Genomic DNA, 26,005 nt, shown 5'->3' with positions numbered 1-26,005 from the left:
TTCTATGATTCTTGGATGTGCCGTCGCGGCTCACTTTTTCTAATTCAATACCTCGTAGGTTATGGATTCATTAAAATCTCTTATCTCAATTAGTATTCTTAAGGTTTTGCAATTTATTTTTCTGTTGGTTATGTGAAATATATGATTTCTGATGCAGGCATATGCTACAATTTCATGGAACTATGATGATATTGATGTGCTTATCTTGTATTACATTAGTTGCAATTCCTAACCCGTTTAGTTCCTCAAGTGTATCTATGATCTTCCAAATTTCAGTTTGATGGGTTGTTTCTCATTCTCATTCTCCATTGCTAATTCAACAAAAGAAGAAGTAGCTGTTGTTTTGAAAGTGCAAGTTTGTTTATCCAGTAAAATTTCAACATCAATTGTGGTTTAGTGCACATTGTACTAATTTAAGGTATTGTTTTCCTTTTCCTGCTAATTTTGTCGGTTTTCTTCATTTTTTCTCTTATTTTTATTTTGTGGTGTTTCTTATTTACCTTTTGTTGGTGTTTTTAGACCTCCTTATGTCCTATTTTTTCACTAATTCAATCCTACAACATTACATTCCTTTCTAATGGTTGCCTTTCCCAAACAAATACAAAAAAAAAAAAAAAAAAAAAGCAAAGCAACTCAAGATTGGGAAATTTTGATAAACAAATACAGTTCATAATTTTTCTTTGCTACAGTATTAACTATTATGCCAATGAAAGGATTAAATACATTGTTGTCAAAGGATACAACTTAGCTTATTTGCAAGGAAATGTGATTAAACATTCAATTTGGTTTATCAGTGACATTATTACTGAATATGCTTTACAGGAAAAAGGATAAGAGGTGTCTTTTTAGTGGTACTAATACTATTACCAGGTTTCTCTTCCATGTTCATGTCTTCTTTCCTCATTCCCTCTGGCAATTTCCAATCAAACAAATACAAAAGATTTGCGAGTACGTATTCTATTGTTACAGTTGCCATATGTATTCCCGGACAAATTCTTCTGCCAGCCCCAAATGGTAAGAACTCGAAATTCTGTCCTTTATAGTCAATAGAGCTATCAGCAAATCTTTCAGGATAAAACTGCTCCAGTTCATTCCAGTATTTCGGATCTCGTCCGATTGCCCACGCATTTACTTGAATCATTGTCTCAGGATCGATATCGTAACCGTTGATTTTACAGTGAGAAATGGTTTCTCTTGGCAACAGAAGAGGGGCAGCAGGGTGCATTCTGAAAGTTTCTTTTATCACCATTTTCACATATTGAAGCTTGTCAAGATCATTTTCACTTACTCTTCTTTTGTTTCCGACATGATTTCTAACTTCATCTTGTACTTTATGCAACACTCTTGGATTCCTGACAAGCTCGGCCATTGCCCAATTTAAAGTAATTGCAGAAGTATCTGTGCCAGCTAGAAATAAATCCTGATAGACAAATATTAAGAGTCATTTCTGTAATGATAACTGTGATCATAAATGGAAGGCTTAATACATCATTTTTTTTGTTCTGAACTTGTACAAACAGCTTGATTGGTCTCCTAAACTTTTAAAGTGTCACAGATAGTCTCTTGAACTTGCATAAAATGTTCAGATAGCGGCCTGAACTTACATAAAATGTAATTTAATATGTTTTAATCTATTTTATGAAATATGTAATAATATTCTAAGGAATGTGCAATATATTTTCTGTATTTAACTTATTATTTCACGACCGAATGATTAATTGATTACATTTTATGCAAGTTCAGGAACTATCGAAAGACTTTGAAAGTTAGGGGACCAATCAAGCTTTTTGAACAAGTTTACATAGCACAAATGATGTATTAAGACTAAATAGAAATTAAGTTAGTAAACATACCATGAGGACTCCTTTAATGTTATTCTTGGTGAATTCAGAATTTCCGAGTTGAGCTTGTTCTTCCTTTACTCGTAGTAGAACATCAATTATGTCATTGTGATCCTTTTTCCTTCCAGGTTTAAGGTGATCATCGATTGCATATTCGAAGAAACTATCTAATTCATGAAACACTCTTTCAGTCCTGGCATGATGACCAGTTATCCAGTCTATGATCCATCCTACAAATGGGAACAATTCAGCCATGGAGAAACTGCCTGCCACAGCCATAGCCTCGTCAACCACTTGATGAAATCTGTCTCTATCCAAGTTAGTCTCCTTATAATTGATCCCAAAAGACATCCTATATTGTATATTCGCAGTAAGAGCAAGAAATTTATCAGTAAGATCAATAGGAGTTTCAGCAGCGGAGATTGAATCCACGAGCAATTCAACTTCTTCTTCTCGGACAAACCGGAAAGATTGGACCCTCTTAAGACTAAAGAGCTCTAAAACAATCAGTTTCTTCATGTATCTCCAGTGATGACCATATGGAGCTGCTGCCACTTCCAAAAAATTGTAAGAAAGTCTAGCAGCTCCGGCAAAAGAGGGTTTGCTGTGTAGTAATTAACATTTAGGAGTTTGGAACCAACACTAAAGAGTTTGGAACCAACACTAAACTTCTATTGAACTTCAGGAAATTTATACAGAATTACAAACATCAGTTACAACTGACTTCCAGAACTTCTCCTGAACATAAGCATATTTCCAATAACTTCTCTTAAATTCAAATAATTAAATGAAACATTATCTGCTAATAAATTAACTAAGGCATATTTCCAACAAACTCCTCCTTGCCTTAGTATTTACAAACACCCAACTTGTATCAAAGTTTGTTTTGATGATGTACTTTCCTATCACCATTCTAGAATTGGACCTCTTGATTCAAAATTTGTTTTGATGATGTACTTCCCATCACCATTCTAGAATTGGAGCACTTCTCTCCAAATGCTTCATATTTGAATTGGAGCATTTTCTCTCTAAATGCTTCATATTGGTGCACGTCTCACCAATTTCAAAACAATGTTTCTTCTTCTTCTTCGGCAACATGTGTCAACTTGACACTTTCTTCAGACTTGGTTCTACAATTCCTTTGAATATGCCCAAACCTTTTATTTATCACCGTTTATCAGAAAACTCTTGTAGAGTCTCCTTTTCTTCTTGTTCTATCATTGCCATGATAGAGACCCTTCAAAGTATCCCAAGCTTGCTAACTCTGGCCATCAAAAACTGGTGCAGCAACCTGATTAAAAGATACTGCATCTGCTTCCATTCTCACAGATCCCTCAAGATAATTTGCTCTGATACCAATTTGTAGTAATTAACATTTAGGAGTTTGGAACCAACCCTAAAGAGTTTGGAACCAACACTAAACTTCTACTGAACTTCAGGAAATTTATACAGAATTACAAATATCAGTTACAACTGACTTCCAGAACTTCTTCTGAACATAAGCATATTTTCAATAACTTCTCTTAAATTCAAATAATTAAATGAAACATTATCTGCTAATAAATTAACTAAGGCATATTTCCAACATGCTGCAACAAGCAAGATCATAAACTTTTAGGACATCTCTTGCAGCTTCAGCAGAGGAGACAACAAGAACTGGGATCCGACCGAGTCGAATGAGCATGACATGTCCATGTTTTTTGGAAAGGTGAAAATAAGATTGGTGAAGTAATTGGCTAAGTTGATGCCAATTGGCTAAGATTTCAAGCCTGGAAGGTGTTGGAGGAAGTTGTTTATTATGTTTGTTCTTTTTAAAGATGAGATATAATAGAGGCAGGACTAAAAGAAGAGAGAGCCAGATAAATTGAGCCATTTGATTTTGCATCTTTCCATTAATTGAATGGATTGATTTATAGGTACTTCTGACTAGTAATTAAGTTGTGGTGAACTCTAAAACTCATTTTGTTTTTGTTAGGGTTAGTTAAGAAGGTAACGCGTCCTGCACGTTTTTTTAAGGTAAATAATTTATTAGTCCATAGGTTTTACCTAACACATTGTTTAGTCCATCTATTTTGAAAAACACATTTTAAGGTCCATATCTTTTGCTAATATTAACCCTTTGGTCCTTTTGTCTAGTTTTTTTAGACTTGTAACCGTTATATTTTAACATAAATAGACATATATAAAATAACAGAGTAATATAGTCAACTTGTATTGTATTGTGGTTGTCCTAAAAGCTAAAATATGTTCAGTTAAAAATATAAAAAAAATAGATAAAAGGGCCACAGGGTTAATATTGGTAAAAGATAGAGACCTTAAAATGTGTTTTTCAAAATAAGAGGACTAAACAGTGTGTTAAGTAAAAATTAGGGGACTAATAAATTATTTACTGTTTTTTTTACGACATAACCCTATTTCATTGAGGTACTTGTAGGATTAATATAGGTCTAACTTTCTCACCTGTTTTCATCATCTGATTTCTCTCGGTTAATTGACAACTTTATATCATACAAAAATGGTAATTAATTTATTAGTTACTATATTTTGACAAAACAGACTATTTATTCTTTATATTTTAAAAAACACACGGTAAGATCCCTAATCTTTTTCTCGATAAACTGTTTAGTCCCTAATATTTTTTGGGTGAACTGTTTAGTCTCTGCCGTTAGACTCTCATAAATAGTCTGTTAGTCAATTTGGATTAGCAGAAACATCTTTCGTCATCACTGAAGCAGTTGGCAGTAAACATGAGTTGAGAATATGGAGGAAATTAAACTCATCATTGAAAGTAAGAGGATTTCCACCAATTCTAATAGAAAGAGTAAGCGAGAGAGATTTGAGTCGATTTCTACCTTCAATTCAAACAGGAAGAGTGAACATGAGTGATTCCATTATGGGTTAGGGATTCAATCCTAACAAACAGACGGAAGGACTAAACAGTTCACTGAGAAAAAGATTAGAGACCTTACCATATGTTTTTGAAAATATAGGGACTAAACAGTGTGTTTTGTCAAAATATAGGGAGTAATAAACTAATTACTCTAAAAAAACAAATTGGATTAAAAAGATGGGTTAATTACATATATAGATGTGTTGTGTTTTTGCGGATTTGCAGATTAGTATATGTGGGTTTTTTTTCAAACATAACCATGCAGTTTGCAAAATTTTCCATTTATGTTCATTTTGTGAGAATTTGAGTGATAACGATTTGGAAATGAGAGAGAAAATTAATTTTTATGAGAGAGAAAATTAATGTTTAGAGAGAGAAAACTCAAAAAATAATAATGATTTTGAAAAATTAAAAATATGGTTCCATGGTAAATATGATACTAAAAAACTTTAATTCTTGAAATTTTTCATTTTGAGGTTGTTATCAATCAAATTTGGCAAAGTAAAAAAAATGCAAAATTTTACAATCAAATAATTGTGTTTGCAAAGAAAAATACCATCTGCTCGATGAAACCACAAACTATCTATATATGGAATTAACCCTTATAAAATAAAAAGAAAATTGAAAAAATAAGAGTAAATAATGATAAAGTTCTTATGTTTTTGCTTAACATACTAGTAGGTCCATCCTATTATTATAAGGTTCTTAAGTTTTATTTTAATCAACTCTTTAGTCCTTCCATGTGTTTTTGTAGATGAAAGTCCAAATTGCCTGTAGTTATTTACATAAAAAAACTTATTTTAATTTCAAATTTAAACGAAATAGTTTTAATAAAGTTTATGAAGTATATATATACCAAAATTTATGTAATTTTATATACTAATCATTAAAAATGTATTTTTATTCCCTTAAATTTTTATTTTTTTAATATAATATCTTTAAACTAGCATTAAATATTAATAAATTTTTTTAAAAATCATATTTTTTTCATTTATAAAATTTATTAGAGATAAATAAATATTACTTTTTACAATTTATATAGTTTTGCTCTTATTTTGGTAATTTTTGAAATATTTTTCATTCGTTTTTTAGTCAATAAAATTTAGGCTACTAAATTAAATTTCTATAATTATATAAAATTTAATAAATTAATTACTCAATATTGTAGAGATTATGCAGGAAAAAAAATATTGTAAAGACTATGTAGGAAAAAAGGAGAAAAAAACATAAAATAAGAAAAATAGATGTTTTATTATTAAAATATAAAATAAAGGGTAATTTTGGTATTTTAAAATTTATTTGGTATAGTTTGACCATTGACTATAACATAAGGACTAAGGAGTTGATGAAACTAAAAACTAAGGGACTATATAATTATTTCTAAAAACAGAGGGACTAACAGCGTATTAGGTAAAAACTCAGGGACTTTATAATTATTTACCTAAAAAAAAATCTTGTGGTTTAGACCATTTTCAAACATAAAGTACGTGATTTAAAAGTTGCAATCAAATGACTGTGTTTGTAAAGAAAAATACCATTAGCAAATCGATGAAATCACAAAGCATCTATATATGGAATTAACCCTTATAAAATAAAAGGAAAAGTAAAAAAAAATAAATCTTGTGGTTTAGACCATTTTCAAACATAAAGTATGTGATTTAAAAGTTGACAAACAGATACACTGTGGTTGATTTCGTTAGCAAACACATTTCAAACCGACTAAGGATGTTAAGTAAAGTCAAATGACAGTCAAAGTTAAAAGGGTAAAAAGTTATTTGGTTCTTAAATTTATTTATTTTATAAATTAACACTATTATTATCTAATTATTACATAACCCAAAAATAAGAACCAAAATTCAAACCGATCATCCTCTCCTCCTCTCACATCTCTCTTCAACTACGTAATCTCTCCATTTTGGAATCGACGATCTCTTCCTCCAGGTCTTACGCCATGACACCTCATCGGAAACATTCTTCAATTGGAAAAGAAATTGCATATCTCAATAGTTATTGTATAAAATAAATAAATCTAAGGATCAAAATAACTATTTGACTTTGACTTTTTTAATACCGTTAATCAGTTTGGACTGTATTTGACTTTGAGTTTTTTAATACCGTTAATCAGTTTGGACTGTGTTTACTAACAGAATCAACCACAAAATACATGTTTGTTAACTTTTAAACCACATAATTTATATTTGAGAATAACCCAAACCACGAGGTATATTTTAGTACTTTTCCCTAAAATAAAACAGATAGGCCCATGAAATAGTATTTATATTATTTGTGACATATATAATCTAATTATCTTCTAGCTTTATCATCCAATTTGAATTTACTTCATTTAAAATAGGGTAAAGTTCAAATAAAACTCCTGTGATTTCACTAATTTTCAGATAAAGGATTGTGGTTTACTTTTTATCAAAACGAGGACTGAGGCTTTCAACTTTAGCAAAATAAAGACTTTTTCGATTGATACTATTAAAATCACTCTTAACAACTTCAAAAATTACATATTTTAGGAACTACTAATGTTCTAAACAACTTTAATTCTTCAACTTTTTTATTTCGAGATTATTTAGATGATGTTTGGTAAATAGAGAGAAAGTTAATGTTTAGAGAGAGAAAGTTCCAAAAAAGATGATTTTCTAAAATCGAAAATGTAGTTCCATAGAAAATATAACATTGAACAACTTTAATTCTTGAAAATTTTTATTTTCAGGTCGTTAAAGATAGTTTTAATAGCATTATTAAAAGTGCGAAACCCCAATTCTCGTTTTGACAAAAAATAAACTACAGTCCCTTATCTGAAAATTAATGAAACCACAGGGGTTTTATTTGAACTTTCCCCTTTAAAATACTCTTAGAAGAAATATCTTTATAAGAGGAGAGTGAGCAACTATTAGTAACCTTCGAACAGAACACGTGATTCACACCATTAAAATTGCTTTAGTTTGTCAAAAAAAAAAAAAAAAAACTTCGTCTTTTATTCTTTCTTTGTGGGGTTCAACCATGAGCAATTAGAGTGGCTGATGTTCTTAGAGTTTGTTGAGTTGAGCCATTAATTTTTCAATTCCTTTCCGGACCACAAAAAAGACTATCAACTGGGAGAGTTAAACCCCAATTAATGCGGAGAGACTATTTTTTAACCTTAGGTTAAAAACAACATCATATAAAAATAAGAGTTAATTACTGAACTATCCCATTTTTGAGAGAGTCCGTTAATATATTTGGTACACTTTTCTTCCATTTTAGACACATTCATCCATTTTGGACAAGAATACTCTTACTTCAATTCGCGCTTCTTCCTCACACTCTCAAACTTCTTCTTTGCCCTTTCTTCGTTTCATCTTCTCTCTTTCATTCTCTTCTCCATCTTTAAGTACGCAGTTGGTTAGTTGAATACTTTCTCGTTGAACCCGTCATTTCAGATTTACTCCATTTTTATCGATATGTCGCGTACGGTTGTTGCATTTGTGACAGGAGCGATGTTGTTGCAATGCAACAAAAGTTGTCACAAATGCAGCAAAAATTGCCGCAAATTTTGTTGCAAAAGCAACATTGTTTGCAAATTCGACAATGTTGTCGCAAATGCAACAACTGTATGCGACATATCGATAGAAATTGAGGAAATCGGAAATGACGGGTTCAACGAGAAAGCATTCAACTAACCAACTGCATACTTAAATAATGTGTACGTAAAATGAAGAAATAATACTTATATGAACTTAGTGTATGAATATGCTTAGATCTTGGGTTGGATTGTTGAATTGTATTGTAAGAATTGGAAAGAAATGAAAAGGAGGAGGAGGTTAGATTATATAGAACTAAGGGTATTTTTGTCCAGAATGGATAAAAGTGAATAATTTGGTAAAATAGAAGAAAAGCGTATCAAATATGTTAATAGATCTCTCCAAATGGACTAGATTAGTAATTAGCACGAAAAATAATTCATAGGTAGAGATTAGTAAAAACTTTGGGGTGAATTTTCAAATGGGTTGATTGAATGAGTGTATGATGTCATTAAAATTAGGGTAAATTAAAAAAAAAACCCTGTGGTTTCATGGATTTCGAAAAAAACCACTGTGGTTTGTTTTACAAAAAAAAGGAGCGTGTTATACGCCGTTACCCGGAAAACGGAAAATGGCTTAACACCGTTAGAATTGATGACGTGGCAAAGGGTAAAATTATCCGAATATTTTGGGGACTAAAATGGTAATTCTTCTTCCTCTTTTTCTTCTTCTACCGATCTTCTTCTTCTCTTTTTCTCTTCTTCCTCCTCCTCTTCTTCTACAGATCTTCTACAGATCTTACTACACCATAGATTGCCTACTGCAACCATTTATTAGAAAGTGTTGTCTGAAGACGTTGCCTTAGCAAAATTTATTTAACTACTACTGTTCATATATGTCTAATGCAACCATTCTTTAGAAAATGTTGCTTTTAATATTTTTTTGAGCTGTTTTATTTAACCAATAGTAACATTTACAACTAAGTGTTGTGTTTTTAACTTTACAATTAGAAAAAGCAACATTTCAACATGTAAAAAAACAATTGAAGTGTTGCATTTAATAAAAATAAAATAGATATACCTAATTTTATAAATCTAATTATACCTCCATACTATTGGAAAAACAAATAATAATGAAAGAATAATAACACTATAGTTATAATGGGAGTAAATAGAAACTAGAAATAATGTACCAAAATAGGTCTATTGTTTTTGGGAAAGTATCAATTTAGGTTCCACGTACAAAATAACACCAATATAGGCTTAACGTTTTAAAAAGGTACTAATTTAGGCTTCAATAACGGAACGAGACAAGTCATAAATATTACTCCGTTAAGTTCTGTCAATTGTACGTGGATGGAGAAATCAGAACTTAACGAAGTAATAGGAATGACGTGTCTAATCCGTTATCAAAGCCTAAATTAATACCATTTTTTAAACGTTAAACCTATATTGGTGCTATTTTGTACGTGGAGCCTAAATCGATACTTCTCAAAAAAAACATAGACCTATTTTGATATCTTATCCCTAAAAACTATAGTTAAAAATCTATCAAATAGTGATGGATATTTATGATGCAAATAAGAGTTCTCCAAAATTGTTAGTAAATAATAAAAAATTATACGTTGAACACTAAATATATTTAACAACTAAGTATAATGATAGTAATAAAAAAATTTAAACAAAATTAAATAACTAAACAATTAATATTAATATTTCTCAATATTTTCATTCCAAATATTTTCACTAACATAAAAATAAAACAACTAAAAAAACAATTTTTTATTATTACTTCCCAAAATTTTTGACTTCCAATATTTCCACCAAATAGAAATAAAACAATTTTGATAAAAAAATAAAAATAAAACAACTAAAATTAATAATATTGTTATTAAAGTTATCCAAAGTTTTGGATTCAAAATTCCAACTAAAATAAATGATTTATCCATTGTTTTTGTAAAACATTAAAATTTCACTAAAAAGTGTCTCTTACTAATTTATTTTGGCTCCAACATTTCACGCCAATTAATTTTCATTTCCCACCAACTTTATAACTCTAAAATTCCAGTAACCTTTTTGGCTCTAAAATTTCCCTCCAATTGATTTTTTCTTTTAAAAAAAAGGCCTTATGGAAAAACTCTCTCCTCCGCACGTTTCTTTCTATCACTCACAGATATTACTACTCTCTTAGGTTTTCTGCCCAACCCAAATTGGACCTCCACCTTCCACTCATCCCTCGTTTGAACGTCGACCTCCACTAACTGTTGAGGCTTCTGATTTTGCTGGTTCAGATTTGATTGAAAATAACAATATGATGGACGATTGTCCTTTCACCCTCCAATGGTCGATTCACGATTGCGATTCACCATTTCCGTCTTTCCTCATCGATAAATTAGTTCAGGTTAGTTTAGTTTAAATTCCTTTGTATTTTGCCTTTTTGTTTAGTCTTTCTTGTTTGATTATCTTGTGTTTGATTGTTTCAAAGGTGTCTGTTAGTGTCTGTATTTGATTGAGTTGTTGGAACTAGGGTTACATTTTCACAACTTAGGAATTCTAGTTTTTATAAAAGTATCTTTAGCATTTGGGGTTTTAGGATGTTGCTACTGTCATCAGTGAAATGTCAGTGTTCTTTAGTTTTGTGTTTACATTCTTATTTCTTGTCTTTGAATTGCAATTCATCTCTATATGTTTGGGGATTCTTGCTAATGAATGTTTGGATTATGCCTCTTGTTAATTTATATTTAAAGTTGTTCATAGGAGTCGTTTATTTGATATGGAGAAATGGCTGGATGTCGTAAGGGGTGGGGCAATAGGTTCAATGACGCTGGAATTGTTTGAGGAGAGAATGATTGACAGAGGCTTTCGGCCTGGTGAGTTTGCTGAGTATATGGTGAAGGATATGTGTACGGGTGTGGATGTAGTGGGTAGAGAGTGAAGCTGGGAGAGTCCATGTGTTGCCTAGAGCTGCTTTTGGTAAGCAGTTCTTTGTTGGGATGGTGGAAAATCGAGATGGGCATTTAGGAACGTAAGGTCTTATTTCTGTCATAGGGAAACTCAATGGAAAGTGAGTCTGTTATCTCTTAATAGAAATTATCAAATTAGTGTTTGAGTCATGAAGTGAGGGAGTTACAACTGTTTGTCTGACTAGGTTATATGAAACCTAAATGAATGGGGGAAGCAAGAAACTTATGGCCATTGAAATTGTTTTGCTTTTACTCTGGAAATCACGTGCCTTTACATTTTTATTACACTTGTTTTGACATATTATTCTTATTAGTACAGTTTTGACATTTTCTTTATGGCTTTTGTGATATCAGGATTGCTTGTGCAGATATTTACCATCATCACCACAAACTTCTCTAATTGGTAATATGTCTCCACCCAAAAAGTCTTTTTAATGGTTTACTCTAATATCAAAATTAGTCCCCAATTTTAAAGCAATATGTTTGTCCTGCTTTATTGTTTCAAATTTTGTTTTATCCTCTTTTGTACATTGCAATTATATATTATATATTAGAATTGAAGAACTATGTGGTGTTTCCATTAGTGAAATTGGACATTATCCTTTCAAATCTCAACATAGAACATAGTCATTATAATGTAAGTATGATTTCTTTTTCTTCTACCTTTTTCCTCTAAAATATTATTAACAGAAAACATGAACTTATGTTGGTTATTATATATGTATCACTATAGAATTTTCCAAGTAGAATACATTTATATAAAAAACATAGCAATTGTTCTGCAATAATAGCTTTCACTCCGAGAATTAAAATCTCTACAATCTTTCGATTTTATAGAATCGGGCTGGTAAAATATAAATGAGACGATTGTTTAATGTTGATATATTTATCAGGAGTATTATATTGTCATAAGTTATGATGCTACTGCTAGCTTCTTTTTTCATTAGTGAACTGAAAGTTTTGATGAGAACTTAGTTTTAACATGAGATCATTTATCTTTGCAGAATTTGAGACCCATTATCCTTGGGGACTGCCCTCCTTCTATAAGAGCTTTAATTGAGCAATGTTGGTCATTGCATCCTGATAAGGGGCCCGAGTTTTGGCAAATCATACAGGTCTTAGAGCAATTCAACTCTTCTTTCGCCTGTGATGGGACTCTGAATTGGGTACACAGCCCAGCTTGCCAAGATCATAAGAAAGGCCTTCTTCATTGGATTCAAAAGCTCGATCATGCACATCCTAACAGCAATCCCGTACCTAGACTGAAATTCAGTTGAGTCTCTCTCTCTCATTTGTGGTATGCTAGGTGAGTTGTAATTAGAAAGATTTGTTTCCTAAGCCTCTCAATTTGTACTCTTCATCTATGTCCATTGAAGTGAGATTGAATTGATAGATTGGCAGTGTTTGTTGAGGAGGAAGTATTTTTAGGTAAAGAAAAAGAAGGGGAGGGGCATTGGCTCAACTTCACGTAGCTCCTTGTCAGGAAATTGGTCCCTGAATTCTAAAATTACCCAATGATCGGGAAGATTTCCTTTCCCTGACACAATGATCTACCCCCAGCCGGACGGAATGGCCTTATGCGGTCTTCAGTTTTGGGGTGGGGTTTCGCCCTCCTTTCATTGTTGTTCGTGAAATCCAGACTAGTTGCTCTCTTTCTTTTCTTAATGAACCCAGCGGCGCTCTAGATTGAATCTGTCTTGGCACTGTTGGGCTTGAAGTGAAGATAGATTGGGAGCTATCTCGCAGGAGGTAATATGATGGCCAGAAGATCTTTCTCTAGCTAAGTAGAGGATCTTTAGACGAACTTCTCGTTCTTTACCTGTGATCTAGTGTTCAATGCAGCAGGTAAAGCTCCTGATCATTGAAAATGGAAAGCAGCTGATTCCGTCGCATGTTGGAGATCGTTTTGACTGGAATTCAATCGTGCAAGTTGAATGAAACACCATATTGGCTGTTAAACTCCGATGTGATTCTATAAGTTGCTCAAGTCTAATGATAGACAGAGAGGCGAGAAAGGTAGAAAGATAGGGGATAATAAAGTGGCTTGATAGTTCGATTTCTATGAAGCGAAGCAACTAGTTTACGGAGCAAACCGATATAAGAAAGGTTAAAACCGTTAGGACATAATAGTTAGGAAGTGTCGTAACATAACAGATTTGAAGTGCAGAAAGAAGATCGTCTTCTTATCCTTGCTTTAGCTATTAGTGGACTCCCCTCGACTCTGACTGTTAAGTCGAGTTGCTTCGCTCCAGCCCGAAGAGGAATACATCTGTCACCCTAGCCCTATGCCTTTGCGCCATGCTCCTAAGCCATAACACTAGAGTATGTCCAGCCCGTAAAACCACTAGCCCGTGATGGCGTACTTCCTTCTTCCATACTGTTTTGTTTAAACCTTGTTTTTGTCACTTTCGGATCTGACCTTGAACTCGAACTGCTTTTCGAACTACCCTAAACTCAAACTGCTGAAAACTCGAACTCGTTAACTCGGAACTGCGAACTTAGGAGCTCTAAACTCCAAGAACAGCTTTGAACTGCCCTAACTCTGTAGAAAAAGCATTAAAGACAAGTTGTATTAGAGAGTTCTAAAGCCGAAACTATACATACACAAGAAAAATTCAAACTTTAGGGTGCTTTGAACAATATAAGCATTTTAAGATGATGAAGAGAAAAAGTCATTACTGTTCTTTAGAAGTCTATATAAGATTTGGAGTGGACTTATCATTTTCTGGTTTCTCAATTTGGTCTAGTAAATCTAAAATCACATTTTCGGTTCACTTTACATGTTCAATGCTTATAACTCATTAGAGAGGGAAAGAAGAAAATGGTGGAAAGAAGAATTATAGGCCAACTTGAGCTGAAGTTTATTATTTTTATAAGATACTGTTTGCTGCTTCATTGCGTATCATGATTACAAATAAAATTTTCTTTCAATCTTCATTTGTTTGCTTTGAGAATGTTATCTTGTGTTTCTAATATATTTTCTTTCATGTTATTTTTTATTTGACAGGGGACATCCAGCACTCAGATATTCTCCTTAGCTGTTCTTTTATCTAGTATGTTCATTTACAATCAGGTTAGGACAACTTATGCCTTATTATCATTCTAAATATACTTCAACTTATCTTAATTAATTTGCTGTGTTCACCATTGCCAATGTCTCAGTGGGACATTTTTATGGAATTTCTCATTCATTTACCTGTTCATTTTCCACTGCCTAGATGGGTGGTATAGATGAAGCTGCACTTGATCGTCTTTCTCTTGTCACTCAAATGACAAAGCATATTCGAGTAAGAGCTTTTGGGGGAAAAAGCACAGCTTCTGAGCTTGGTCAATTCTCGCCAATATTTGTTTGGCTTCTAAGGGTATTTAATTCTGAAATTGTTCTTCCTCTTTGGTGAAATATTTTCCTTTTATCTTGCTAAATCGGTTTTCTTTTTTTTTTTCATAACTTCACGTGATAATAAATAAAATACTGCTGTTTGTTGAGTTTTTTTCCTCTTCTATTCTTGCAGGACTTCTATCTAGATTTAGTGGAGGATAATAAGAGAATAACTCCTCGTGACTATCTTGAGATTGCTTTAAGACCAGTTCAGGGTTGTGTAAAAGATATAGCTGCCAAAAATGAGGTAATATCACTGACTTCAGTAATCTTTGATTTGTATAGACATATCTTTTGTCCAACTTGTTGGACTTTGTTAGAGTATAAGTCAATGTAACTAATGAATAAGGCTGCTGTAGGGCTGCTAGAGCTGCTGTTTGTCTCCTTGATCGAAGGAGAACCTTGTATATATATGCGTATTGCTCTTAAATAAAACATATTCACGTAGGCTCTTAATCTACATGGTATCCCATGTATTCTAGTGTATTACATGGTCTGTTACATACTTGATTGATTGATTCTACTTTCAATCTTCGTTGCTATATGTTTTATAATTGGGATATCTGTTTCATTCTCTATGTTAGTGTAATTGTATGTTTATTGGTAGATTCTATCACATGGCCATTAATTCGTGGTTTTTGAGCCTAGGGATAGAGTAGTTGCTTTCTTATGTTGTTGAACTTGGATTAAGTTGGTTTTTTTAGTGAATTTAGAGTTTTTGAAACTAATTTAACCGGGGGCTAAGATATCCAAGTGCCTGAAAATAAATGAAAACTTGTTTAGCTTTTTTGTGTTTGGAGATGGAGAAGCTTCATTCATGCATTGACAATATTTGTTGGATAAGTATTATTAATTTGTATTGTATATCATTTCTGGTAAATTTTCTTATGAGGTATGCTCATTTAATATTTCATAGGTTTCTTGATCAGAAGTTGCATACTTGCTATTTACTATGAAGAATATATTTCTACATTCTTACTTTAGGTTGTTTGATCAGAAGTTGCATCTTCGATATTTCCTTTTAACTATGAAGAATATATTTCTACATTCTTACTTGGAACCAGACGCACTTTTTTCATAGAGTTGATGGAAATTTTCCTGTCAATCAGAGAAGATAATGCAACGAAAAGAATCGATAAATGATGCAATAACATGTCTTTGTTCTACTTCTCATTATTGAAGAGTTGAGATCTTTATGTTAAAATAAAAATTAGTCAAAGATGATTTCCTTCTTTTTGTAATTCATGTTAAAAATTAGTCAACTGGTTGTTTGGAGTTCATAATTTAGCTATCAATTCAATTGTGGTTTTCAATGTCAATTATATGGCTTCTTTTCTTCTTCTCTCTCTATGTTTAGTATTTTTGCTGATATACAGAATCATGAATGTAGGTTAATTGAGCATTAGATGGTGAGGCTTCTCATCCATTCAACTAATATTCATGCCTTAGCTCATGGTCTAAAGAATGGTCAGTCTCAAGAATTGGAAACTTTAAAGAAAGACTGTTGCCAAAATGATGTGTAGATCGCATCCAACCACATTGACTAAGAGGGTTCTTAGGTCTACAAAGTGCAGACTATTTAGATTCACTGCTAAGGTTAGGGCAAGATTTCCATTCCAGGGTTGCATTCTTTATGTCACATAGGCAACAAAAGGCTAAGGGATTTGTACCTATGGCTTTGTTTGAAAGCTTCACAGAAAAGGCAATTAAGGTAATTATGCTTGCCCAAGAGGAAGCAAGGCTGCTTTGTCCTAATTTTATTTGCACATAGCAGATTTTGTTCTCTCTTATTGGAGAAGGCATTGGAATTGGTGCAAAGGTGCTTAAATCCACGGGAATCAATCTTAGGGATACTTATTGTATTGTTGAATTATAATATTAGGTATTTTTGATAGACAATTTCTTTTTTATGTAAACAGATGTTATTTTGCGTTTTATTTAAAAAGTTGCCTTTTGGATTAATAAGTGTTGTTTTACTGATTTGAAATCGTTGCTTTTGAAATCAAATAATGTTGCTTTACATTACAAAACATTGCATGTGTTAATAGAAAAGTGTTGCTTTAGTTTTACAAAGTTGCCTTACTGTAAAATATCATTGCATTTCTCAAATAAAAAAGGGTAAATTCCAAAAAAACCTTTGTGGTTTGTTATTACAAGAAAAAAGGACTGTGGTTTGCGCCGTTAACCAAAAAACAGAAAATGACTTAACGGTGTTAAAATGCTGACGTGGCACAGGGGTAAGGAGGAGAGAAGGAAGAAGAAGGGAGAAGGGAAGAAAAAGAAAAAGAAAAAGAAAAAGAAAAAGCAAAAGAAAAAGAAAAAAGAAAAAGAAAAAGAAAAAAGAAAAATAAAAAAAAAAAAATCGAATTTCCAACCTTACCCCTGTGCCACGTCAGCATTTTAACACCGTTAAGTCATTTTCCGTTTTTTGGTTAACGGCGCAAACCACAGTCCTTTTTTTTTTGTAATAACAAACCACAAGGGTTTTTTTGGAACAACATCAAACCACAGGGGTTGTTTTTGGAATTTACCCAATAAAAAATGTTGTTATAACTCATAATATGTTGCCTTTATTGCAAACAACTATTGCTTTTGTACAAAAATATTGTGTTGCTTTATGGTCACGGAGTATTGCATTTGTTTGAATGCAAGTGTTGCTATAAACTACATAATGTTGCCATTATTTAACAATGGCAACATATTATTAATATTATAATTGTTGCTTTTATGATAAAAAAATGTTGCCTTAATTATTTTATGATATAATGTTCCATTTGCTGTAAAAAATGGCAACACATTTCTTGATGTTGCATTCGAGAACATAATGTTGCTTTTAACATCAAAGGCAATGGTGAATATACCAACACTTTGAATATGACCTAATGTGTTGCCATATCTCTTTCTATAGCCTATTGTTACATTTTTAGGGTCTATTGCAACTCATTTACGATGTTGCAATTGGCCATCTATGGTGTAGTGCTTCTTCTTCTTTTTCTTCTTTGGATAATTCTTCTTCTTCTTCTTCTTCACGTGAAACTCAGTCCCTCCATATTCCCAGAAGAATTATCCAGAAGAAAAACCGATCAACCCTTTCTGGTTCTTTAATCCAAAGTTCATACTCAGCAAAACTATTATCTAATTCAAGTTAGAACTTGAATAAATCAATTAATCAAACAAATCCCACAAAACTCAGATCTCCTGAATCAATTATCAAATAAATCGATTAATGAACAGTAGTATTCAAATCCAATTAATCAAACAAAACTCACAAGATAGAAGAGCAGTGCCATTGACGATAATCATGGATGGCGGAGGCGATCTCGCCGGAGACCAAATCCATTTGAGTTTCTCCGATCAAACAATTATTGTTGACCGATTCTGATAAAAAGTTGTGCAGAGTATCATTCTGAAGCGGACGCTGGAGAGGTTGAGGGGTGGAAGCCGAGAGTCTGGGTAGTCCGACGGGATGGGATGCTCCAGGAAGAGGTTGCTAGAATCACCTAAATCGGACCATTGCGTTTTGCTTAATGGTTTTACCTTTTCTGGTGTAAGGAATTGCAATAGTAGAAGAAGAAGATCTGTAAAAGAAGAAGAAGAATTACACAGAGAAGAAGAAGAGAAGAAGAGAAGAATAAGATCGGTTGAAGAAGAAGAGGAAGAAGAATTACCATTTTATTCCCCCAACAAATTCGGACAATTTTACCCTTTTCCACGTCATCAATTCTAACGGTGTTAAGTCATTTTCTGCTTTTCGGGTAACGGCGTATAACACGCTTTTTTTTTGTAAAAACAAATCACAAGGGTTTTTTTCGAAATACATAAAACCACAAGTTTTTTTTTGGAATTTACCCTTAAAATGATTAGGTTAATGGTTTGAGATCATTTCCCTTTTTTCATTTTCTTACTTTTATACTATGCGTTCGAACGAAAAGGGAAACGGGAAAAAGGAATATTACGTTTAAGGATGCGAATGATATTTCTACCATTTGCATCTTTTTTTAATTAAAACTTTACAAAACGACATCGTTTCTTTAATTCAATTTTTTTTACATCTCCTGCATTCCGCCATAGCTGGAGAAGGGCTTTCAGCCATGGTGGCTCCTGACGTAGGTAGGGAGGAACCTCTCAACTGGGCCTGACAGTCGGTCGACTGTCTCCCATCCCAAACCTAATATATGGCAGCAAAAATAGCAATGCGTTCGACAACAAGCTTTTAAAGTTTTCCCTCTTGCATTTTCAACCACCAACTAACAATACGACGCCAACGAATAACATTCCTTGGGATATTACGCCTCTCCTTAGCATCAAACCAAACCTTTTTAGTCTGATCGCAGCTAAAGAATAAATGGTCCACAGTTTCTATGTATACATTACAAAGTCCACACTTAGCATCCAACTGAGGTTACTATTTTTTCAAATTGGATCTAATAGCAAATTCCCCTTTCAAAGCTAACCAAGCAATGAAGCTCTGTCTAGCAATAAATTTAGAATCCCAAACCATTCTCCGCCAACACACTTTAGAATTCTTAATTCTCAACTCATTATAAGCACTGCTAATAGAAAATTGCTCTTATCTTGTACCTTTTCAAAGAACCCTATCACAAGAGCCCCTATGAATTGGAATTGACTGGATCTTTTGCCAAACTGTAGCCATCAAAGAAGAATTAGGATCCGGAAGCCTCTAATTAGAATCCCTAACTAAGGCACGCCTAGGGATGTCACTGTCCTCAGTTAATAATTGAGGATGACAATCAGTTAAGCTTTTTCTTTTGAACCAAGAATCAAACCAGAAATATAAAGTAGTACAGTTCCCCCACGCTATATTCAATCAAAGGCTTCACATCTTGCTTGATTTTATTCAGCCATTGCCAACTCAAACTAGCGTCGGATAGCTTGATAATAGCCAAAAAAATCATCAATCGCAGCTTTTACTGAATTAGCCAACTAGCCTATAAAGTTTTCTTATTAGCAGTTAATTCCCAGATGTGACAATCCACCAATGGAGAAGAATGGGACGATTCTTATAGTTTAAAAGCATTTTTTAATATGCAATAGGATTATAGTAAAACTGTAAAACCCTTTTAAACTCTAAAAATTATAATTTCAAACAATAACGAAATGAATTATGTTCGTAAGTAACTAATTTGGTAAGCATGAGCTTAATGAAATGAAAAATAAATAATCAGATTTTAAAATATCAAAATAAAAGATTAAGGATAATAAACTTAAAAAATAAAAGATCAAGGATTAATAAGATGCTTTTTACCATGTATAATTTAGTGAGGTCCCCATCCCTCCAATAATATGCAGACTTTCAATTTGAAAGTGATTTTGTTTCTTCCAGGTGCTTCTATTTGAAAGTGATTTTGTTTCTTCCAGGTGCTTCTTTTTAACACTATTTTAAAATAACAACAATCGAATCATTTCTTTTTCTTTCTTCAAATTCATATATTAATGATGCGGACATCCTAACTGGCAGCACTGATCACGCATGCTCTGGCGGATCCTCAGACATCAAACCCACGGAGGTTATACCGAGGAGGGCGGATCCCCAGGATATACGAGCGGGGCGGATCTAGGAGTACACCAAGAGGCGTATCAACATCTACCCTGGGCGGATCTCTAGGTTTACTTCCTCCCGAAGTAATTCACCAACAACCCTGACAATCCGTACCTGTACCATTGTACTGATTGTCGGGGCGTATCACCTATTTTACCCTTTTACGGATAGCCTTATTGAAACCCTAGTAGGGGTAGTCCTTGTCTTTTGTTATCATTAAGGGGATGTATTTAAACCCTCATTTTGTAAGGATGAAGTAACTTTTTATCAATCAAAATCATTCTCTTTGAGAAACTAAGGTTTATACGTTGTTATTGGGATTCACTCCTTCTAGTTTAGCTAGAGAATAACATCTTTGTTGGTTTACGATTAAAACCTCCATTTATCGCTTTCAATCTGTATCAGTTGGTATCAGAGCCGATCGTTTCCTGACCCGAAACTTCTTTTGGCAATGGTTCAACCCCGACAACTGCAAGATTCCATGGAAACCAGTGACCGGAGGTATGAGGAGCTGAGGGAGCACCTCGCAGAGCAGATCCAAGCCAGCCATGAGCGGCAGAGGCAAACCGACCAACGGTTCCTGGAGCTAGCCACCTCCCTAGAAAACTTCAAACTAGAGGTTCTGGCTCTAATCCGACCAACCGCGGGAGGATCAACCCAGAGAAAGGAAGGAGTCTCTGAACAACAGCTTCCACAAATGGGTCCTAGGGATCCTGAGGTAAGAAGACCCAACTTTGTCCTTGTGCATAACACTGATTGTGATAGTGATGACTTTGAGGGTATCGGGAATGATGATATCGTTAGAACTACGAGGGATGTTGGGCCTATTGACAACCGACGTGTGGAGGTTGCTAGAGTATACCTAGGTCTAGGAAACTTTGATAGAGATGATGCCTTTAAGCTAAAAATAGACTTACCGTCTGTTGGAGGCGAATTGGATATAGAGGGATTCTTAGACTGGTTATCGGAAGTGGAACGTTTCTTTGAGTATGCTGGGATTCCTGATGAGAGGAAAGTAAGGCTAGTGGCGTATCGCTTGAAGGGTGGCACATCAGTTTGGTGGGATCAGATGAGGGAAGAGAGAAGAAGAGGGGGCAGAGATCCGATTCGATCTTGGCTACGGATGAAGGCGATGTTGAGGGAGCGGTTCTTACCGCCGGATTATGAGCAGTATATTTACAGCTCCTACAGGGGATGCTCTCAAGGGACCCGAAGTGTCCATGAGTATACCTCCGAGTTCTTGAGGCTTTCGGCAAGGGCCAACTTGTCAGAAACTGAAAGCCAAAAGAACTCTAGGTATCTAGAAGGGTTGAGATACAACATCTAGGATCGTATTGGCACACAGATGGTGGTTCGGGTACAAGATGCCAGGAATTTAGCCCTCAAGGCTGAGTCTCAACTAACCGGGAGATCCAAGAGATCCACCACTACTGAGTATATGCCTGGAGGAAGAGATAACGTGAAGTCCTATGACAAAGGCAAGCAAGTGGCGAGTACCAGTGGGGCCAATGTCAACAGTGTGGGAAGGGGATCTGTCGGAGATACTAGGCCATACAAAGAAGCACCTATACCACCTAAGAGAAACAATCCGTATGCGAGGCCAGTGCCTTTTAAATGTTTTTGGTGCAATGAGCCATGCCATAGATCCAACGAATGTCCTAGGAGGAAGAGCGCCAACATGGTAGAGAGGTATGAAGATGACTATGACGAAAGGGATGAAGTATTTTGTGAACCCTTGGGAGAAGATGATGATAAGTCGGATGAAGAGAGATACGCCATTCATGTGGTACGACGTTTGTTAGTCTCCAGCCGGATAGAGGGAGATCAGAGGCACCGACTATTCAGGACCCGCTGTCTTGTGAAAGGTGGGCGATGCAATGTGATAATAGATAGTGGGAGCCAAGAGAACATTGTGAGCAGCAGCGCCGTTCGGAAATTCGGGTTGTTGGCGGAGGCGCATCCCGACCCCTATAGGGTGGGATGGATAAAAAACGTGGGTGAGCTTAGGGTGACCCAGAGATTCAGGGTACCTATTGTGATTGGTGATTACAGTGATGAAGTCTGTTGTGATGTGGTCGATATGGATGCATGCCACCTATTGTTGGGCCGACCCTGGCAGTTTGATAACGACGCCATCCACGCAGGAAGAGAGAACACTTACAGATTTGTGAAGAATGGGGTGAAGTTCGTCCTTACGCCAATGATGAGAGAGCCAAAGACCGACGAAAAGTCTACCTTGGTAGTCTGTCCTACACACAAATCATTTGTCAGCGAATGTGAAGAGAGCCAGATGGTGTATGTGGTAATGGTTAAGGCGAATCACGAATCCGCCCAAAGGGGCGAAAGGGAGATGCCAACTGAGGTGACCCGCCTACTTGGCGAATATCAAGATCTGTTCCCTGAAGGGCTTCCGAGTGGGTTACCACCTTTGAGGGACATCCAACATCATATTGATCTTGTGCCCGGGGCTAGTTTACCAAGCCTTCCTCATTATCGGATAAGTCCAAAGGAAAATGACATCATGAGACAGAAAGTGGAAGAGCTCATTGAGATGGGATACGTTAGAGAAAGTATGAGTCCATGCGCCGTCCCAGCCCTACTTACACCCAAGAAGGACGAATCTTGGCGGATGTGTGTGGACAGCAGGGCCATTAACAAGATCACTATCAAGTATAAGTTCCCTATCCCAAAGCTGGATGATATGCTAGACCAACTTAGCGGATCCCGAGTTTTCTCCAAGGTTGATCTCAGGAGCGGTTATCATCAGATACGAATTCGATCTGGGGATGAGTGGAAGACCGCCTTCAAGACCAGAGATGGATTGTATGAGTGGTTAGTTATGCCATTCGGGATGACTAACGCCCCCAGTACTTTCATGAGGTTGATGAATCAGGTGCTTCGCCCGGTGATCGGAAAATTTGTAGTTGTGTATTTTGATGACATCCTGATTCATAGCGAGACCTTGGTGGAGCATTTACGGATAGTGTTTGACCTGTTGAGGAAACACAAGTTATACGCCAACACTAAGAAGTGTGATTTCGTCATGGAAAGCCTCGTTTTCCTTGGGTTCGTGGTTAGTGGCGATGGGGTCCAAGTTGATGGGGAAAAGGTAAGAGCCATCCGAGAATGGCCTACTCCAAGGAACGTAGGGGATATCAGGAGTTTTCATGGGCTAGCAACATTTTATCGCCGATTCATCAAGAACTTCAGTTCCATAGTGGCCCCGTTGACGGAATGTCTGAAGAAGGGAAGGGGGTTCAAGTGGGCGGATGCCCAAGAAAAGAGCTTCGCCCTGATCATGGAAAAGTTGAGTACATCGCCCGTGCTGGCGTATCCCAATTTTGATAAACTGTTCGAAGTTGAGTGTGATGCCAGTGGAGTTGGGATTGGTGGGGTCCTGATGCAAGAAAAGAGGCCCATTGCATATTTCAGTGAGAAGCTCTGTGAGGCACGGCAAAAGTGGGCCACGTATGATCAAGAGTTTTATGCTGTAGTGAGGGCGTTGAAAGTGTGGGAACATTACTTGGTGGGGAAAGAATTCATCCTCTACACTGACCACCAAGCTCTCAAGTACCTGGGAAGTCAGAAGTAACTTCGAAGCTCCATGCATGCCCGGTGGTCCGCCTTCATAAATAAGTTCCCCTATAAGCTTATCCATAAGGCTGGAAAAAAAAACAAGGTGGCGGACGCCTTGAGTCGAAGGGTGTCACTAATAAAAACAGTAAACCTGAAGACAGATTGTTTTGAACACGTCAGAGGAGAATACCTGGCAGATCCTGATTTTGGCAGTATCTGGGAGAAGTGTCAGCATCAGCATGGGGATGGGGCGTATCACCTGATGGATGAGTATCTTATGAGGGGCAACCAACTCTGCTTAGCCTGCACTTCCATCCGCGAGAAGGTTATTCGTGATCTACATGGCGGATCCCTTGGAGGACATTTTGGGCGAGACAAAATATATGAAGCAGTGAGTTCCCGTTATTTCTGGCCTAAGATGAGGAGAGATGTTGCCTACTTAGTATAACGATGCTACATTTGCCAGACCGCCAAGGGACGCACTACAAATACCGGATTGCAGTTACCTTTGCCTGTGCCAGAGACCATATGGGAGGATCTGTCCATGGACTTCGTCCTAGGGTTACCCAGAACTCAGAGGGGCATGGATTCCATCTTTGTCGTGGTTGATCGGTTTTCAAAGATGGCCCACTTCATACCATGTCGTAAAACTAATGATGCCTTAGCGACTGCTAAGCTATTCTTCAAAGAGATTGTCAGGCTACATGGCGTACCTAAGAGCATTGTCTCGGATCGTGATATGAAGTTCCTCAGTCACTTCTGGCGGACGTTGTGGGCTCTGTTTGATACGTCTCTCAAGTTTAGTACCACCGCCCACCCTCAAACAGACGGACAGACCGAGGTGGTCAATAGAACTTTGGGTAACCTACTGCGCAACAAATGTAAAGATAAGCCCAGGATGTGGGATGTGGTTTTAGCCCAAGCTGAGTTCGCCTACAACGGCTCTGTACATTCGGGAACCGGGAGATCCCCATTTGAGGTAGTATACACAAAGACCCCAAATCACGTCCTTGATATAGCCCATCTTCCTAAAGGAAACGTGACTGCCAACCAGCTGGCTAAGGATTATGTACAGATGCACCAAGAGGTGAGAGAAACTCTTGAGGAGAGAAATCAGAAACTGAAGGCTAAGGCGGATGAGCACCGCAGGGACTACAGTTTGAAGTTGGGGATGAGGTTATGGTATATTTGGGCAAAGAGAGACTCGCCAATGCCGCAAGCAGCAAGCTTCGACCTAGGAAATACGGGCCATATAAGGTCACCAAGAAGGTCAATGCCAATGCCTATCATATAGCATTGCCAAATTGGCTTGGTAAAATCTCACCGGCGTTCAACATCCGTGACCTTAGCCCGTGGAAGTCGGATGGTCCTTTGGAGTTCAACACAGACAAATCAGTGCCGAATTCTTTTAAAGAAGGAGATCCTAACTGGGATCACTGATCACAAGCGCTCTGGCGGATCCTCAGACATCAGACCCACAGAGGTTGTACCTAGAAGGGCGGATCCCCAGGACATACGAGTGGGGCGGATCTAGGAGTACACAAGGAGGCGTATCAACATCTACCCCTGGGCGGATCTCTAGGTTTACTTTCTCCCGAAGTAATTCACCAACAACCCTGACAATCCGTACCTGTACCATTGTACTGATTATCGGGGCGTATCACCTATTTTACCCTTTTACGGATAGCCTTATTGAAACCCTAGTAGGGGTAGTCCTTGTCTTTTATTATCATTAGGAGGATGTATTTAAACCCTCATTTTCTAAGGATGAACCAACTTTTATCAATCAAATATTATTCTCTTTGAGAACCTAAGGTTTATACCTTGTTATTGGGATTCACTCCTTCTAGTTTAGCTAGAGAAGAACCTCTTTGTTGGTTTACGATTAAAACCTTCATTTATCGCTTTCAATCTGTATCAGTGGGGATGTATTTAAACCCTCATTTTGTAAGGATGAAGTAACTTTTTATCAATCAAAATCATTCTCTTTGAGAAACTAAGGTTTATACCTTGTTATTGGGATTCACTCCTTCTAGTTTAGCTAGAGAATAACATCTTTGTTGGTTTACGATTAAAACCTCCATTTATCGCTTTCAATCTGTATCAATTAAATTCTAACCAAATCCATATTTATAAAAATATCACAATGTCTTTCTTGACTATGCAATGAACTGTTTGGTTAGTGAAAGGGATTATTCACAATCCAAAAATAAATTACGGCTATCGGATTACATCTCCTATTCCCGATCACATAATTCCTATGCTAGAACTGTTTAAAAGGAGAA

The 26,005-nt window shown here is 35.7% G+C and overlaps 2 protein-coding genes across 2 annotated transcripts; one reads left to right on the top strand and one right to left on the bottom strand.

Moving 5' to 3' along the window:
* Positions 1–802: 802 nt before the first annotated feature.
* LOC136230780 (cytochrome P450 71B10-like) lies at positions 803–3,392 on the bottom strand. Its single transcript, XM_066019962.1, has 2 exons — positions 1,854–3,392; positions 803–1,420 (listed from the first exon to the last, which is right to left on the bottom strand). The coding sequence occupies exons 1-2, from the start codon at positions 2,358–2,360 to the stop codon at positions 803–805; spliced, it is 1,125 nt and encodes a 374-aa protein (XP_065876034.1). The 5' UTR covers positions 2,361–3,392.
* A 9,276-nt stretch (positions 3,393–12,668) lies between these two features.
* LOC136230772 (uncharacterized) lies at positions 12,669–16,421 on the top strand. The gene is made up of 4 exons (XM_066019949.1): positions 12,669–14,278; positions 14,424–14,567; positions 14,718–14,831; positions 15,975–16,421. Exons 1-4 carry the CDS (start codon positions 14,261–14,263, stop codon positions 15,981–15,983), a joined length of 285 nt encoding a protein of 94 aa, XP_065876021.1. The 5' UTR covers positions 12,669–14,260; the 3' UTR covers positions 15,984–16,421.
* The last annotated feature ends 9,584 nt before the right edge of the window (positions 16,422–26,005 follow it).

This window comes from Euphorbia lathyris, chromosome 5 (genome assembly GCF_963576675.1).
Source record: "Euphorbia lathyris chromosome 5, ddEupLath1.1, whole genome shotgun sequence".
Lineage (NCBI taxonomy): Eukaryota > Viridiplantae > Streptophyta > Magnoliopsida > Malpighiales > Euphorbiaceae > Euphorbia > Euphorbia lathyris.
This window is presented reverse-complemented; position numbering and strand designations above follow the sequence as displayed.